This window comes from Palaemon carinicauda, chromosome 45 (assembly GCF_036898095.1).
Source record: "Palaemon carinicauda isolate YSFRI2023 chromosome 45, ASM3689809v2, whole genome shotgun sequence".
Lineage (NCBI taxonomy): Eukaryota > Metazoa > Arthropoda > Malacostraca > Decapoda > Palaemonidae > Palaemon > Palaemon carinicauda.
This window is the reverse complement of record NC_090769.1, coordinates 38,383,728-38,401,148: the sequence shown is the minus strand read 5'-3', so window position 1 is coordinate 38,401,148 and position 17,421 is coordinate 38,383,728. Positions and strand designations below refer to the sequence as shown.

The 17,421-nt window shown below is 45.1% G+C and overlaps 1 protein-coding gene across 3 annotated transcripts in view; it reads right to left on the bottom strand.

Annotated features, from left to right (window-relative positions):
- The window catches only part of LOC137634976 (mitochondrial potassium channel ATP-binding subunit), a 218,455-nt gene that overhangs the window by 165,054 nt on the left and 35,980 nt on the right, over nt 1-17,421 (bottom strand). For all 3 annotated transcript variants that reach the window (XM_068367570.1, XM_068367571.1, XM_068367572.1), the window contains exon 3: nt 487-559. In XM_068367570.1, coding sequence (XP_068223671.1) covers nt 487-559 — 73 coding nt within the window. The remainder of the gene's footprint in view (nt 1-486; nt 560-17,421) is intronic.

The window sequence follows — 17,421 nt, the reverse complement described above, 5'->3', positions numbered from 1 at the left end:
GGCAAGGGGCATTGACTTTTTAGGTTAGGTGTTAGCCCAGCCTAGTGCAGCATTTATTCGCAAAAATCCCCTTATCGCGGCTGTGCCTGTAACCTAACTACCACGAAGAACAATGGCTGACTACTATTAAACAATCAAATAGCAAGTCTTTGCAGGAGAGAGCGACAGTATGACCATTCTCTACCGAGCCAGAAAGTAAAGTGGTTGCTTAGCCCAGGTATATGAGTGAGCAGGGTAGCTGACTATCCCCAACCCCCACCTCCTAACTAACTGTTGGGGTGGTTATCCCTCACTAAATTATCATGGCTCATCTTTCAGCTTCACCAAAAGTGTACCACAATAAATAGCGTAGGGTTTGTATTTGTGTTGGAACAAATATACCTAAGAATTAAAAGTTCCTTTCATTAATCAGAAACTACAGTATACCTTCATGAACAAAGAAAATGCAAATATGAATTTCTAAAACTGTAATCAGTGAATACTTACTAGTGGTTTCAGGCTGGGCAATTTTAGTTCACCAAAAAATGGATGACTCCACTGACAGGATAAGTTTCTCAGCCTGAAAGAAGTTCACAAAAATTACACATTTTAAAGAAATTTATATTTCTCCTAACTCAACAAATCTGAGTCCTTTGGAGTAAGATTTCAGCACAAGCTGGAACAGCCATTCAATCTTTAATAAGGTACATGTGATTGTTGAAGAGAGACCAGGGGGAGAAAGGACCAGCCTGCTCAACTGTATCACGTCACTTTTGACCTTTGACTTAAGGACTGAATTAGGTGGTTTATGTAGGACATGTAACTTTAAGGAATCAGGCTTATATGGTTAGGAAAATTAAAAAATTACTTTCAAAATCTTTGTAATAATTCCAGCAATTACACCAAATGTCCTTTCTATCTGCGACTCATCCTTAAGTGAGAAGCCGTCCCCTAGAACCATATTGGAAGGTTTTTCCTCTTCCCTGGATATGTCTTCCTTCCTGTTTCCATAATGGAGGATGGAAAGTAACTCCAACACCCTCCTAGCAGCTATGCATATGTAACTTTAAGGAATCAGGCTTATATGGTTAGGAAAATTAAAAAATTACTTTCAAAATCTTTGTAATAATTCCAGCAATTACACCAAATGTCCTTTCTATCTGCGACTCATCCTTAAGTGAGAAGCCGTCCCCTAGAACCATATTGGAAGGTTTTTCCTCTTCCCTGGATATGTCTTCCTTCCTGTTTCCATAATGGAGGATGGAAAGTAACTCCAACACCCTCCTAGCAGCTATGCATATGTAACTTTAAGGAATCAGGCTTATATGGTTAGGAAAATTAAAAAATTACTTTCAAAATCTTTGTAATAATTCCAGCAATTACACCAAATGTCCTTTCTATCTGCGACTCATCCTTAAGTGAGAAGCCGTCCCCTAGAACCATATTGGAAGGTTTTTCCTCTTCCCTGGATATGTCTTCCTTCCTGTTTCCATAATGGAGGATGGAAAGTAACTCCAACACCCTCCTAGCAGCTATGCATAGAGACGTAGAAGCTCTTAGAGCCTCAGTCATTACTGGCTTAAGTGGCTTGACTCACAACCTCTGCTTGGGATTTTGGAAATTCTGATTATTTAATTTTTTGCTGGGAGAACGTCTATTATTCAGGTTTTGAATAGTTTTTTTTTTAACGAAAACAACTTCTTTTATGGCTAAAACATCCTTTTCTTACATTTACGTAAGCATATCCAGTCCCTTATGCAACCCTTTTTTTGACCAGAGTGCTTTTTCTTCAGGAACTTGAGGGAAAGATGTTTATGGTAGTCTCCCAAAAAATTCAAGAATGCTATTTCCTATGATCAAGGCTGTTGGAGAATGTAATTTCCTTCTTTTTCTGGTGTTGTTGTGATTAACATTTGCTGCATTTCTCTTAAGTTATATTCACCACATTTCTTTGTCCACTCATTTATATATTTACAATTCTTATGTTAAGGTTATACTGAACAATGCAAAAAGTGTCAGATGATAACTAAATTCAGTGTGCCTAATTTGGAGAAAATTTTTATTTTTCCCTAACTAAATCAAACATGTAGTTATTTATGTTGGATATTACTTTCGGCGGAGCTGGAAGGCAGCCATTAGATTTAAAGTGCGAAGTGGCAACCCTACCTAACCCCTAATAGTGGGTAGGAAAGGGGTGGTTGGGGGCTACCAAGCCACCTACATATAATTATGGTTCAATGAACCAAGTCACTTTTTGCTTACAAGCAGGACTTACTGGGGGACAGGTGATGCCGGGCCAATTTATACAAATATCTACAGGTTTGTATTAGGGAAAAATACAAATTACTGCATCTCTGAATTTGTCATTTGTTCCCATACTAACAAACCCTCTGCCATTTATATTGGATGACTCACTCTTAGGAGAGTGGTAAGTCCGACCACTGGCTTAGTCATTGTCACGGGTTTCGCTAGTACAGTTTTAGACTGTAACCGAGGGAAACCTTGCACCTCGCATATCAATACAAGTATGATAGCGGCCAGAGCATCTAAAGTAGTTGTGAGATATATCATAAGAATTTCTAGGTAAGATGCTCCTAGATAAAATAGAAGCCCTACACATAAAGACTTTTCCCAAGGCCTACCTCGCAGGAGGCGTTGGGGACGTGGACAAGTACTGTATATGAAAAATATACTTGGTTACAAAAGGGAAGTGGTTGTTACCTAGAGGCTGAAGCCAGCTTTGCAAAGGGGTCTATGGCGCTGTTCCTCAAATAAGGGGAAAATGATAAAAGTAAAAGAGACAGGGATACTTTCATTCATCCTACTCTTATCCCGGGTAGCCAATGCCTTCAACCTTCTGCTACTTGTCCAACAAGGAGCCCAAGGTATTATTAAACCAATAATTGTGTCATCACCACAGGAGTCAGAGAAAATGTATCGGGTCTTCTGTGGGTCCCGTCTTTTAGGTAGGGTGATGTGAAGAATAGACACGTATCCACCCTACCAATGGCACAGTTTGTGTCATGAAAGAACTGCTCAAAAGTGTTATGTACCACAGAAGTGATAGAGAAAATGTATTAGGTCTTCTGTGGGTCACACCTTGTAGGTAGGGTGAGGGGAAGATCAGACACCTTTCCACCCTACCAATGACTTGGTTTGTGTCACAAAAGAGCTGCTTGAAAACATTATGGACGGATTCTGCCCTAAAACGTTCAGACCTCTGGGTCATCTCTATGACGAGGAGGAAAGGGATTCTGTGACTGGTATAGGACCTGTGTCCCCGTCATGGACGAGATCCTTACAACCTCCTTGACCTTCCTAGGGTTTGCGGGGCATGCTGAACCTAAGGAGCAAACTCCTTCTTTGTTTTCCTGAAGTATGGCCTCAATATAATCACTGGCGAGAAAAAGAAAAACAATGACGAGTATCGGACCCAGTTTGCTATACCCTTTGGGTTAGGTAATTACTTTCCTTGAGGTATGTCCTCAAGTAATTACAGTATCTGTATTACAGCCTTGATTACAAAGTGGCAGGTTCCCAGTTGGAGGGCTTGAACCTGAGGTTCAAGCTGCCCAGAACTAAATAAGATGTTACTTGGTTTCTCACCATGAGCAAGAGATGTTGAGGGAGACCCATACAGTACGTCTCTCCTTTGGTCAAGTGTTACACTGGGAAAGACCTGTATTCAGGACTAGGGGAAGATCTGCAGTTTAGAGCCACCCATCCCGTAGAAGGCTGCATTACCCAACTACAGGTATTCGGTTCAAACTGTATGGAGAGCAACGATTGGAGGAGATGCTCGATGAACGAGCAAAAGTCTTCAGTTGCCTAAGCCTAAGAGTGTGATTCCCTTTGTTGGCAATTTTTGAGTGCATGAATAGAATAGCACTCTTGAGAGGAGGAAAAAGTAGACTTCACTCGACTCTCACCACGGAGTATCTAGTCGTAAAGGAAGTCTGTAATGGGTTCTCCAGAGTCGTAGACATGCCACTGTATGAGACCTGTCTTTTCTGCAAGACTCGTAGACTGAAGCTCTAGTCGAATCCCTTGATGAGACAAGTCCGACTATAAGTCTGCACGGAAGTGGGGAAAAGCCCTCTATTCCTTTTCCGAAGAAAATTGCTTGCAAAAGGGAATTGAATAGGAGACAACAGTCCTTCTCCTGCAAAAAGAAGATCACTGCTTGTCATTGATATTCGTTCTGTTTCCTAAAGGAATGAATATCCGTGGACAGGATACCCTGAAGGGGAGAATAAGTATGTAGGAGCAGGAAGTGTTTTCCCACAAACGGGAAACTGCCGACTCACTGTCATTCGCCCCATCACTTTCCCGAAGAAAGAAGGTGCCTACTAGGGGATTAAGAGATGGTATCATTCATGCTCTGATCATAGTCCTAAGAACATAAGGTCCTGTATGTGGCCTCCCCACCCTTTTCTTTGATGCCTCTATAGGAAGCGTCAAATCCAGAAGAACGAGATCTACTCCTTGGAAGAGATTCTCGTCAGGCAGTCTTTTAACTAAGACTATTACTTGCTCAGGTGTTGTAGAGGACCAAGAGAAGGATGATCCATAGTGCCGAAGGACCTGGGAGCAGGCTAGTTCTTCAGAGGTCGCACACGATGGGGACTAATGCGGTCTTGTCGGACCTGCGAAAGTTCCTACAGGGTAATGACGCAGTCTACGGATATCTGTATAGGATATGACCTTCATGTCATTCCTTTGATTACTCGAATTATAGATCGAGGTAAATGGAAGGAGATATCTTGCAGGAGTTTGAGACTTTAAAATCAGTCACTAGGCCCTAGGTCTTCCAGATGAGGGGCGATCCTATATAGGTGGCTAACTGGTTGATCGCAAAACCTCCCCTCGCATGACAAGGTTTGAAGGTTAAGCTTGTCACACGAGGAGAGACAAAGTAGAGACTTCTAACCGATGAAGCATGGCTATATTCCGGCTTCCCCGTCTTCCTATGAGATCAGATGTTCCAATCATGGGGAAGAAGATAGAGACTGCTTACCATTTCCTAGGGGAAGATATACACGATAGTATCCTTGTAGCTAAGTCTGGAATCTCTTTCCTTCGCAAAAAAGACATGAGCTGATTACTTCGAGCTCGTAGGAGGGGTTCTCTTATGAGAAGGTAATATATTCATTCCCAACCACTCCGGCCTAAAGAGGAGCTCTGGTTACGGGATAAAGTCATCGTCTGACTTGATGAACAAGCCTGAGTTTCATGAAGTATAGATAAAGGATGTTTCCCTGGAACGGAAGCAGATAGAGGTTGAATGCGTTTCCACTAAGGTCCGAGGGCATAAGGGCTAACAGAGATTGGGAGAACACAGATTTTCAATATCCTCTGTTATTCCTGTCAGACACCCGTCTAGGGCTAACCTGAATCACAGCAAGTAAATTACTATAGCTGTCGATTAGACAGCACTGAATTTAGTTCTCTAAGAGGGAGAGAATGGTGGTAACCTGAGGTTGTCTCTCGCTAGAGGGGGTGGAGAAAAACAGATTCAAAGAATCTACCTCCATTATCACATCCGAGATCCAATCTGCTTCAGGAGATTGTCTAACTAGCGTAGTTCCTATTCAAGCAAATTCGGTTTGTGAGCAGCCCCATAATAAACTGGACAACAGGGGAGAAGGTAACGACCGAAGCAGCAACCTGGTTCCTGAGGCAATTGGTTCGCAAGCCTTCCTGTAGTATGAACGAAGTGTACAAGGAAAACACGTACGTTCAAAAGAAATTAATTCCCATGATTGTGCCGGATTCAATACATAAACCTGGCCACTTTGAAGCGGATCCCTCTGATTCCGCCAACGGCGAGAAAACTTTGGGAACCCAAGAAGCCCTGTTTGTGATACACAAACAAGAACCCAAAGAGCGAGGGGCACTGAGCCTTGCACTAGCGTATTATCCTCGTTGCCGAAGACGGGTGTATTCTTAGGTTCCTAAAGGAAAAAACCATAATTCCATCAACTCTGCAGGGTCTAACATAGTAGAGTAAGCTCAAGAGTGAGGAGAGACTATCTATGCCGTCTAGGAGAGAGTGCTCTCTCGAGTAGCTCCCTCTAAAGTAGTGGCTGTCGAACTAGAGGCCTACAATGGAGCAGGCTTATAGTGGTCACTAGTCTCCGACTAATGAATGTCCAGCAGCAAAATGGCCAGCAAGCGAAAACAACGAGCTACCGTCGTGTAGGACAACGAATTACAAGCTGTTGAACATAAAAACCGCAAACGGTACTATTGATAAGCAACCGAGGATCGTCTAGCCGTTGAAAAACGGTGATTGGTAGCTGACAAATCGGAGATCTGGAAAATTCAAGATCTACAGAATCGGTCAAGATTATTTCGCTTGAGACTGTGCTAATGATCATGTGAGCCTCGTTCTATTCTTGAAACACCTCGCATGAGTCCTGTTCACTAGTGTGAGCGTCTCCCACGTGAGCGCCTCGCACAAGAGCATGATCATCTTGCACGAGAGCGAGAGCATCTTGCTCCTGAGCATGAGTGACTCAAACAAGAGCTTCTTGCTTTTAAGTGCAAACATCTCGCACAAGAGCATTAGCGTCTCGTACAAGAGTGTGAGAGTCACGCCTAAAAGAACGAGAGTCCTGCATGAGTCTCGCTCGAGAGCGTAAGTGTCTCGCCCGAAAGCATGAGCATCTCGCTTGAGAGCGTCCTGCACGAAAGCACAAGCATTTCGCTCGTGAGCGTGAGCATCTAGTTCATTACTGTGAAGCTCGCGATCGTGAGCGTCTGGCTTGCGATCGTAAATGTTAAGAGTTTGTGCATGACTAGATCGTGACTGTAAGCATCTAGCTCGTGATCGGGAGAATGTATGATCGTGAGCGTTTAGTTCACAATCATGAGCGTCAGCTCGTATTTAGCGTCTGGCTTGAGCCCGTTATCGTTAGTGTCTTGCTCGTGCTCGTGATCGCAAGAGTATAGTTCGTCATCGTGAGCGTCGATCTTGTGATTGTGAGCTTATACCTTTTGATATGAGCTTTTAGTTCTTGATCGAGAGCGTCTAGCCTGAGATACGGGCTCATCGCTCGTGATCGTGAGCTAGCTCGATATCGCGAGCGTCTCGTTTATGATCACGAGTGTAGCTCGTGATCTTTACCCCAAGACGCTAGCAATCATGATCACGAGAGTCTTGCTCGAGACCATGAGAGTGTAACTCACGATCAAGAGGGTAAGAGAGAGCGTCGTGACCGCGATCACCGTCACAAGCGTGCAAGTGTGTAACTCCCGATCACAAGAGTAAGCGCGGTCGCAAGCGTCTCTGACGTAATCACAAGTGTCTAGATCGTGATCATGGCCACAAGATGCTCGTAATTGCAATCACGAGCGTCATGCATGAGCATGTAACTCACGATCATGAGCGTGATCATGAGCACGATCGTGATTGTCTAGGTAGTGATCATGAGTGCTTAGCTCGTGATCGTGAACACAAGACACTCAAGTGGTAACGAGCGTTGGGCTCGCGGTTATAGAGCATGTAATCCATACCTCCTGAGTGTGAGCACGATCGGGAGCATCTCGCTCGCAATCACGTGAACGTTATTAAGGGTTGTAAAGACTGGCGTCACAATCATGGTCACGAGCGTCTTGCTCACGACCGTGAGCGTGTAATTCACGCTCGTGAGCATGAGGGCGATCGCGAGTCTTGCTCGCGATCACTTGAACATTCTCTAAGGTTGTAGAGATTGATGTCACAATCATGGTCACGAGCATCTCGCTTCTGACCGTGAGCATGTAATTCACGCTCGTGAGCATGAGCGTGATCGCGAGCGTCTCGTGAGCGATCACTTGAATGTTATCAAGGGTTGTAGAGATTGACGTCACGATCATGATCACTACAGGTTCGCTCATGACTGTGTAACTCACGCTCGCTTGTGATCATGAGTGTCTTGCTTGTGATTGCAAGCATCCTCAAAAATTAAGAAGAGACTAGTGACACAATCAATTGTGGGACTGAGCGTGTCGCTCGTGACCGAGAGTGTAACTCACGATCGTGAGCGTGAGCACAATCGTGAGTGTCCTTAAGGGAACAGAAAGACTAGTGTCATAATCGTGGTCACGAGCGTCTCACTCGCGATTGTGAGCATGTAGCTCATGATCATGAGTGTGAGTGCTAAAGTGAGCGGAGACCACGATCGCCATGAGCTTATGACCGTGAGTATATAACTCACGATCTTGAGCGTGAACGGAAACGTGCATAAAGGTTGTGTAAAGACTCTCCCTCGGATGGGGAATATCTTACATCTGGAGGCAAACCACTGAGCAGAATTCTGTTGCCCTTCAACGAGTTCTATCTCAAATTAAGGTTAACATAAAGTGTTGCTAGAGAAAAAGTCAAGACTTAATTCTTAGTTGTCCCCGAAGGGATTTCCCTAACGGGAATCCTGCCGAAGTAGTCCCCCGAAGGGGGAACCAAACAGGAATACTTCTTCAAGAAGAAGAATGTAAAGACTGCGATAACCTACAATCTGTGGTGATCACTGATCATCACAAAAGACACCCTAATGGGTGTCTTAACATCTGATTGTCACGGAAGACAATCTAACCGACCAGGGAGACGAGGTAATGAGTCTCGCCCCTGTGATCACTGAACAGAATAAATTCTGAACTCCTCATTGGATTGTCGTGAACGACATCCTGACCGACCAGGAAGACAAGGTGATGAGTCTTGCCCGTTATTATTAAACAGAAGGAATGTCCGTCGAGCAAGCCGTGTGTTGACGATCTTCCTTGATCTCGCAATCCTCAACCGGCGGAGCTGCATACGTGGGCTGAAACACTGCCTGTAGGGGGAGAGAAAAAAATTGCGAAATGATGGGAGACGAGATCGGCAGAAGGCAAGAAGACTCGTCGTCAACAGAAGACGAAGGAAGGGCAAACAGGAGGTAGACCTAGTCGACAGCTAAGACGTCAGCCGCAGCTACAGCCACTGACTTCGCAACCCGATGACGTCTTAAAGCGCTGAGGAAAAAATAGAGAGAGAATTAAAAATTCCTGTTCCAAAGGGAAAGAATAAAACCCCTTCGAGGACTCGTCAGCGCCGAGGAATCCTTCCGATAACTCACAGAACAAACATCAGCATCTGAAACCGCCACATAACTCTGGAATAGAGCATCGCGTAAAAACGCAAGTCATATCTGTAAAGAAAAGAATGAGCATAAAGCAACACAGGTAATGGTAAATAGCTAAGACTTGAAGGGAGAAAGGAAATGTTCGCTCTCTACCAGCCAGAAGTAAAATGTAGTGTGGTTTATTTAACTGTGAGTAGATATAGGTGGCTGGGTAGCCCCCAACCACCCCTTACCTACACACATTAAGTGGTTAGGTAGGGTTGCCACCTCGCAATTTAAATCTAATGGCTGCCTTCCAGCTCCACCGAAAGTAATATCCAATATGATTAGCAGAAAGTTTGTTAGTATGGGAACAAACACAGACAAGACTATAGTATACTGTACTATCACCAGCATGGGTAGACATTTGGTATATGTAGCACACATATTTCTAGATATGAGGGAAGGGGCTCACCATTGCTTAATACATAACCCTAAAATATGACAAATTTGGAATACTGTAATTTGTATTTTTCCTAACTCTACAAACCTGAAGCTCTTTACATAGGTGCATTATTTCGGCAATAGCTGAAACCAGCTATTAAAGCCTTTGCAAGATGTAACTACCCTCCACTAGTTAAGAGGAGGGGGTAGTGGGGGTAGACCTACTGTCCCACTCATGCAAGCACTGGTAAACAATCGTCACTTTGCAATTGTGGCAGAATTTTGGGGGGAAGGTGATGGCGGGACCAGTATACGTGAAGAGCTAAAGGTTTGCTTAGTTAGGAAAATGATATTTTAATTATAAAATAAATTTTTGAATATACTTACCCGGTGAATATATAATAGCTGAGCCTCCGGCGGCTCGACAGAAAAACACACAAAAACTCGCGAGCGATCGCTATGAAGGTTGCGGGTGTGCCCACTAGCGCCAACTATCGGCCAGATACCGCATATACATGTAAACAGACCCAATTTTTCTCATCCCGCTGGGTCTCTATCGGGGAGGAAGGGGGGGCCTTTAATTTATATATTCACCGGGTAAGTATATTCAAAAATTTATTTTATAATTAAAATATCATTTTTAAATATTTAACTTAGCCGGTGAATATATAATAGCTGATTCACACCCATGGTGGTGGGTAGAGACCAGAGTTAATTAAGTTTACAGCGTATATGCTTAGAGTTTTTGACAGTTATATCATAACAAAACCCAAATATATAAGGGTACCTGGTAAGGAAGTTGACTTAGACGATTACTCTGCCTTATTAGTCTGTCTTCCTCACGAAGCCCAGCGATCCTCTTAGGATGCTGAAAGACTCCCAGGAGCTGAAGTATTAAGGGCTGCAACCCATACAACAGGACCTCATCAAACCCCTAATCTGGGCGCTCTCAAGAAATGACATTTGACCACCCGCCAAATCAAAAAAGGCTGCGAAAGGCTTCTTAGCCTTCCGTACAACCCAATTAAAAAACATTTCAAGAGCAGATTAAAAGGATATTGGAATTAAGGGAATGTAGTGGTAGAACCCTTACCCACTACTGCATTCGCTGTAACGAATGGACCCAGTGTGTAGCAGTCCTCGTAAAGAGTCTGGACATCTTTTAAGTAAAATGACGCGAATACCGATTTGTTTCTCCAAACGGTCGCGTCCATAATACTTTGCAGAGATTTATTTTGCTTAAAGGCCACGGAAGTTGCTATAGCTCTTATTTCGTGCGTCTTAACCTTAAGCAAGCATCGGTCTTTTTCATTCAAGTGAGAATGAGCCTCTCGTATTAAAAGTCTGATAAAATATGACAAAGCATTCTTTGACATAGGCAATGATGGTTTCTTAACTGAGCACCATAATGCCTCAGATCCACCTCGTAAGGACTTAGTACGAGCTAAGTAGAACTTAAGAGCTCTAACTGGACACAGCACTCTTTCAAGTTCGTTGCCTACGATCTCTGACAGGCAAGGTATATCAAAAGACTTAGGCCAAGGACGAGAAGGCAGTTCATTTTTTGGCCAGGAAACCAAGTTGAAGTGAACATGTGGCTTTTTCTGTAGAAAAGCCGATGTTCTTACTGAAGGCATGAATTTCACTGACCCTTTTAGCCGAAGCCAAGCACACTAGGAAAAGCGTCTTGAGGGTAGATCCTTCAGGGAGGCTGAATGTAATGGCTCAAACCTGTCTGACATGAGGAACCTTAGGACCACGTCTAAGTTCCATCCAGGAGTTGCCAAACGACGTTCCTTAGAGGTCTCGAAAGACTTAAGGAGATCTTGGAGATCTTAATTGTTGGAAAGATCTAAGCCTCTATGACGAAAGACCGAAGCCAACATGTTCCTGTAGCCCTAAATCGTGGGAGCTGAGAGGGAGCGAACATTTCTCAGATGTAAAAGAAAATCTCCGATTGGGCTACAGAGGTACTGGAAGAGGACATAGATGCTGGCTTGCACCAATCTCGAAAGACTTCCCACTTCGACTGGTATACTCTGAAGGTAGAAGCTCTCCTAGCTCTCGCAATCGCACTGGCTGCCTCCTTCGAAAAGCCTCGAGCTCTTGAGAGTCTCTCGATAGTCTGAAGGCAGTCAGACGAAGCGCGGGGAGGCTTTGATGAACATTCTTTACGGGGGGCTGACGTAAGAGATCTACCCTTAGAGGAAGACTTCTTGGAATGTCTACCAGCCATTGAAGTACCTCGGTGCACCACTCTCTCGCGGGCCAGAGGGTAGCAACCAACGTCAACCTTGTCCCTTCGTGAGAGGCGAACTTCTGCAGTACCTTGTTGACTATCTTGAATGGTGGGAATGCATATAAGTCCAGAAAAGACCAATCCAGTAGAAACGCGTCTATGTAGATTACTTCTGTATCTAGGACTGGAGAGCAATAGATTGGTAACCTCTTGGTCAACGAGGAGGCAAAGAGGTCTATGGTGGGTTGACCCCAAGTAGCCCAAAGACTCTTGCCCACGTCCTTGTGGAGGGTCCATTCCGTGGGTATCACCTGACCCCTCCGACTGAGACAGTCTGCCAAGACGTTCAAGTCCCCCTGGATGAATCTCGTCAACAGGGAGATGCCTCGAATTCTTGACCATAAGAGAAGGTCCCTTGCGATCTCGAGCAGCGTGAAGGAATGTGTGCCTCCTTGCTTGGAGATGTACGCCAAAGTTGTGGTGTTGTCTGAGTTGCCTCTACCACTAAGTTTCGAAGAAGCTTTCTAATATCATCAAAGCCAAGTGGACTGCTAATAGCTCCTTGCCATTGATGTGCATGCTCTTCTGACTTGAGGTCCACAGACCCGAGCATTCCCGACCGTCCAGGGTCGCACCCCAACCCAAATCCGACGCGTCTGAGGACAACACGTGGTTTGGGTTCTTGACTGCTAGGGATAGTCCCTCTCTCAGACTGATATTGCTGTCCCACCATTTCAGGCATGCCTTTACTGGTTCGGAGACTGGGAATGATACCGTCTCTAATGTCTTGTCCTAGTTCCAGTGAGAGGCTAGATGGAACCGGAGAGGCAGAAGGTGTAGTCTCCCTAGTGAGACAAACTGCTCCAGAGATGAGAGAGTCCCTACGAGACTGTTCCAACTCCTGACTGAATAAACGTTTCGTTTCAGCATTAGTTGGACTTTGAGCAGGGCTTGACTGCGAATCTCCATCCCCAAATATAGAATAATCTGGGATGGGATCAGTTGGGACTTTTAGGTTGACCAAAAGTCCCAACTCCCTGGCCAGACTCAACGTCCAATGTAGATCCTGCAGACAGCGAAGACTGGACGATGCTCTGAGAAGCCAGTCGTCCAAGTACAGGGAGGCTCGGATTCCCGATAGATGGAGGGATTTTGCCACATTCCTCATGAGCCTCGTAAACACGAGAGGAGCAGGACTGAGGCCAAAGCACAGGGCTCGAAACTGGTACCCCACATTCCTGTAAACAAACCTCAGAAACGGTTGGGAATCCGGGTGTATAGGAATGTGGAAGTATGCCTCCTGAAGGTCGAGAGAGACCATCCAGTCGCCTTCCCTTAATGCTGTCAAGACAGCCTGGTAGACTTCATCGTGAAGTTTGTCTTGACAATGAACACATTGAGCGCACTTGCCTCTTACGTACTCCTGCAGTGAACATAGCTGCCAGATCATTGGAGCCATCCCTGTAGACTTGTTCCTGCAGAGAACGTGGCTGTCAGATTATTGGAGCCATCCCTGATAGCCTTGTTTATGCATGACATAATTGTACAGCAAAACTTCAAACGCTCGAAAAAAACTCCTAACAGGAGATGGTCTAGCTCTGAAGCCGACCATAAAATCTTGGAGCGTCTCATGGCCAGGCGCCAGGGAGAGTCTATGAGGTTTTAGAAGTCTATCTGGGCAGAGGCAGGAACTCCCAAGCCGAGAACTTCTCCCGTGTCATATCAGACTCTCGCTCTATAAGCCAGCTTAAAAGTAGGGAAAGCAAAGGCTGTCTCCCCCAAACTCCTCCTGGTGATTAACCAGTCGCCTAGCAAACGTAAAGCTCTCTTAGAAGAGCGAGAGAGCACTAGCTTAGAAAACAACGGCTTCGAAGTAGCTAGGCCTAGTGTAAACTCTGACGTTTAGGCGAACGAGGAGCAGCAGTTACAAAAAGATCCGGACAAAGATCCTTAAAAATCAGCATGATTTATTTAAAGTCCATAGAAGGCTGAGCAGCTTTAGGCTCCTCTCCGTCTGACAGAGTCCTCAAGGGAATATCAGTAGGAGGGGGATCAGCAACTTCCTCATCTGAAGGAACCTTGTCCGACAATTGCCGAGTCTCAAGCAAGGGAGAGACCTGCCGTGGTGGCAATGCTTGACAAGCAGAGTCCACACGCAAAGGAGCAACAGTAGCAGTCAAGGACGCTATGTCATGTAACTGCTTAAAGGACTGACCAGCAACAACAACAGGTGCGGGAGGACGCTCGACGTCAACTCGAGACTGCCTTGACTGCCTAGACTGAGCAGTCAAAACAACTCTTGACTGCGGTGCTTGACGCTCAACGTCAAAACAAGTCAACTATGCTGGTTGGCGAACGTCCTGAACGTCAACAAGAGCAAGTGGCAGTGGCTGAACGTCCACAAGCGGCTGAGAGTCAACACGGGACTGCATCGAGTGAGGCTCTACAAAACACGATTGACGTGACTTTGTAACGTCAATGTCAACAGGACGAGCAAAGGCTCGTTTGGGCGGCTGACGGCCAGGATCTCGATCAGCTAAGCGGCGAGGATCATCGTGAACCTGCTCAGCAGAATAGTCCTCCATAAGAGAGGCAAGCTTATTCTGCATGTCTTGCCGTACAACCCATTTAGGATCAACGGGAAAGGGTGCGGTAAGAGACGAGGGTAACGTCTGTGACTGCAAAACCTTGCCTACAATAAGACTCTCGGAGCCTGTGTTACGCTTTTGTTTAGGCGGCGAGCAGTCTTCCGATGACTACATAGGGTCAGAGCTGTCCCAATGGCTACAACCAGGACGCTGGACCTGTCCTGAAAGGACTGACTTTCGCTTTAAGGGCCTCGAAACCTTGCTCCACGGTTTCTTACGCGAAAAGCCTTCGGATGACGAGGAGAAAATCGTCTCGCTCGTCTTATGGTAGGGGCGGTCTTGATGAGACACGCCTGAAACCATAGAGGGAACGTCTGTTCGCTGATCAAGCCCTCTCGAACCCATAAGTCGTACGACATTACTTCTCCCCTGGGCTTGGGAGCTTGCAAGAGGTCTCGGACTAGGCGAACGACAGGCACGAACAGACGAACCCTCGGTCGCAACACTGATAACACTTTGCGCAATTATCACTTTATCACTACGATTTTCTGTTTTGCACTTACTTCACTGAAATCGAATTTTTCAACAATTCACATTAGGCATGAATAAAACTGATTTCTACCTGAAGCACGCAATTCAACCTTCATCAAAAGGTTATAATTGCGAAATAAGTCATATAATGTAAGCACATTAATACAAGCAAAAATGATATTTTAATTATAAAATAAATTTTTGAATATACTTACCCGGTGAATATATAATAGCTGCAACTCTGCGGCTCGACAGACAACATACTCAAAAAACTCGCGAGCGATCGCTATGCAGGTTGCGGGTGTGCCCACCAGCGCCAACTGTCGGCCAGATACCACTCTTGTATGTAAACAAAACCTTCAATTCTTCTCGTCCCGCTGCGTCTCTATTGGGGAGGAAGGGAGGGTCATTTAATTTATCTATTCACCGGGTAAGTATATTCAAAAATTTATTTTATAATTAAAATATCATTTTTAAATATTAAACTTAGCCGGTGAATATATAATAGCTGATTCACACCCAAGGAGGTGGGTAGAGACCAGAGTTAATATGTTTACAGCGTATAAGCTAAGAGTTTTTTCATTTTGACAGTTATCAATATAACAAAACCAAAATAAATAGGTACCTGGTAAGGAAGTTGACTTAGACGATTACTCTGCCTTTTAAGTCTGTCTTCCTCACGGAGCCCAGCGATCCTCTTAGGATGCTGACAGACTCCCAGGAGCTGAAGTATCAAGGGCTGCAACCCATACAACAGGACCTCATCAAACCCCTAATCTGGGCGCTCTCAAGAAATGACTTTGACCACCCGCCAAATCAACCAGGATGCGAAAGGCTTCTTAGCCTTCCGAACAACCCATAAAAACAATATTAAAAACATTTCAAGAGACAGATTAAAAGGATATGGAATTAGGGAAGTGTAGTGGTTGAGCCCTCACCCACTACTGCACTCGCTGCTACGAATGGACCCAGTGTGTAGCAGTCCTCGTAAAGAGTCTGGACATCTTTCAAGTAAAATGACGCGAACACTGACTTGCTTCTCCAAAAGGTCACGTCCATGATACTTTGCAGAGATCTATTTTGCTTAAAGGCCACGGAAGTTGCTATACTGTAGCTCTAATCTCGTGCGTCTTAACCTTAAGCAAAGATCGGTCTTCCTCACTCAAGTGTGAATGAGCTTCTCGTATTAACAATCTGATAAAATATGACAAAGCATTCTTTGACATAGGTAAGGATGGTTTCTTAACCGAACACCATAACGCTTCAGATTCACCTCTTAAAGGCTTAGTACGAGCTAAATAGAACTTAAGAGCTCTAACGGGGCATAATACTCTCTCTAACTCGTTGCCTACGATCTTTGATAAGCTAGGAATATCAAAAGACTTAGGCCAAGGACGAGAAGGCAGTTCATTCTTGGCTAGGAAACCAAGTTGAAGAGAACAAGAGGCTTTTTCTGTCGAAAAACCGATGTTCTTGCTGAAGGCATGAAGCTCACTGACTCTTTTAGCTGAGGCCAAGCACACCAGGAAAAGAGTCTTAAGAGTGAGATCCTTCAGGGAGGCTGAATGTAAAGGCTCGAACCTGTCTGACATGAGGAATCTTAGGACCACGTCTAAATTCCATCCAGGTGTAGCCAAACGACGTTCCTTAGAGGTCTCAAAAGACTTAAGGAGATCTTGTAGATCTTTATTGTTGGAAAGATCTAAGCCTCTATGCCGGAAGACCGAAGCCAACATGCTCCTGTAGCCCTTGATCGTGGGAGCTGAAAGGGAGCGAACTCTTCTCAGGTATAAGAGAAAATCAGCGATTTGGGCTACAGAGGTACTGGACGAGGATACGGATACTGACTTGCACCAGTCTCGGAAGATTTCCCACTTCGATTGGTAAACTCTAATGGTAGAAGCTCTCCTCGCTCTTGCAATCGCACTGGCTGCCTCCTTCGAAAAGCCTCTAGCTCTCGAGAGTCTTTCGATAGTCTGAAGGCAGTCAGACGAAGAGCGTGGAGGCTTTGGTGTACCTTCTTTACGTGTGGCTGACGTAATAGGTCTACTCTTAGAGGAAGACTTCTTGGAAAGTCTACCAGCCATCGAAGTACCTCGGTGAACCATTCTCTCGCGGGCCAGAGGGGAGCAACTAACGTCAACCTTGTCCCTTCGTGAGAGGCGAACTTCTGCAGTACCTTGTTGACAATCTTGAATGGTGGGAATGCGTATAGGTCTAGGAGAGACCAATCTAGGAGAAAGGCATCTATATGTATTTCTGCTGGGTCTGGGACTGGAGAGCAATAGATTGGAAGCCTCTTGGTCATCGAGGTTGCAAAGAGGTCTATGGTGGGTTGACCCCAAGTGGCCCAAAGCCTCTTGCACACATCCTTGTGGAGGGTCCATTCGGTTGGAATTACCTGACCTTTCCGACTGAGACAATCTGCTAGAACGTTCAAGTCGCCCTGGATGAACCTCGTTACTAGGGAGATGCCTCGATCTCTTGACCAGATGAGCAGGTCCCTTGCGATCTCGTACAGTGTCAGGGAGTGGGTACCTCCTTGTTTGGAAATGTACGC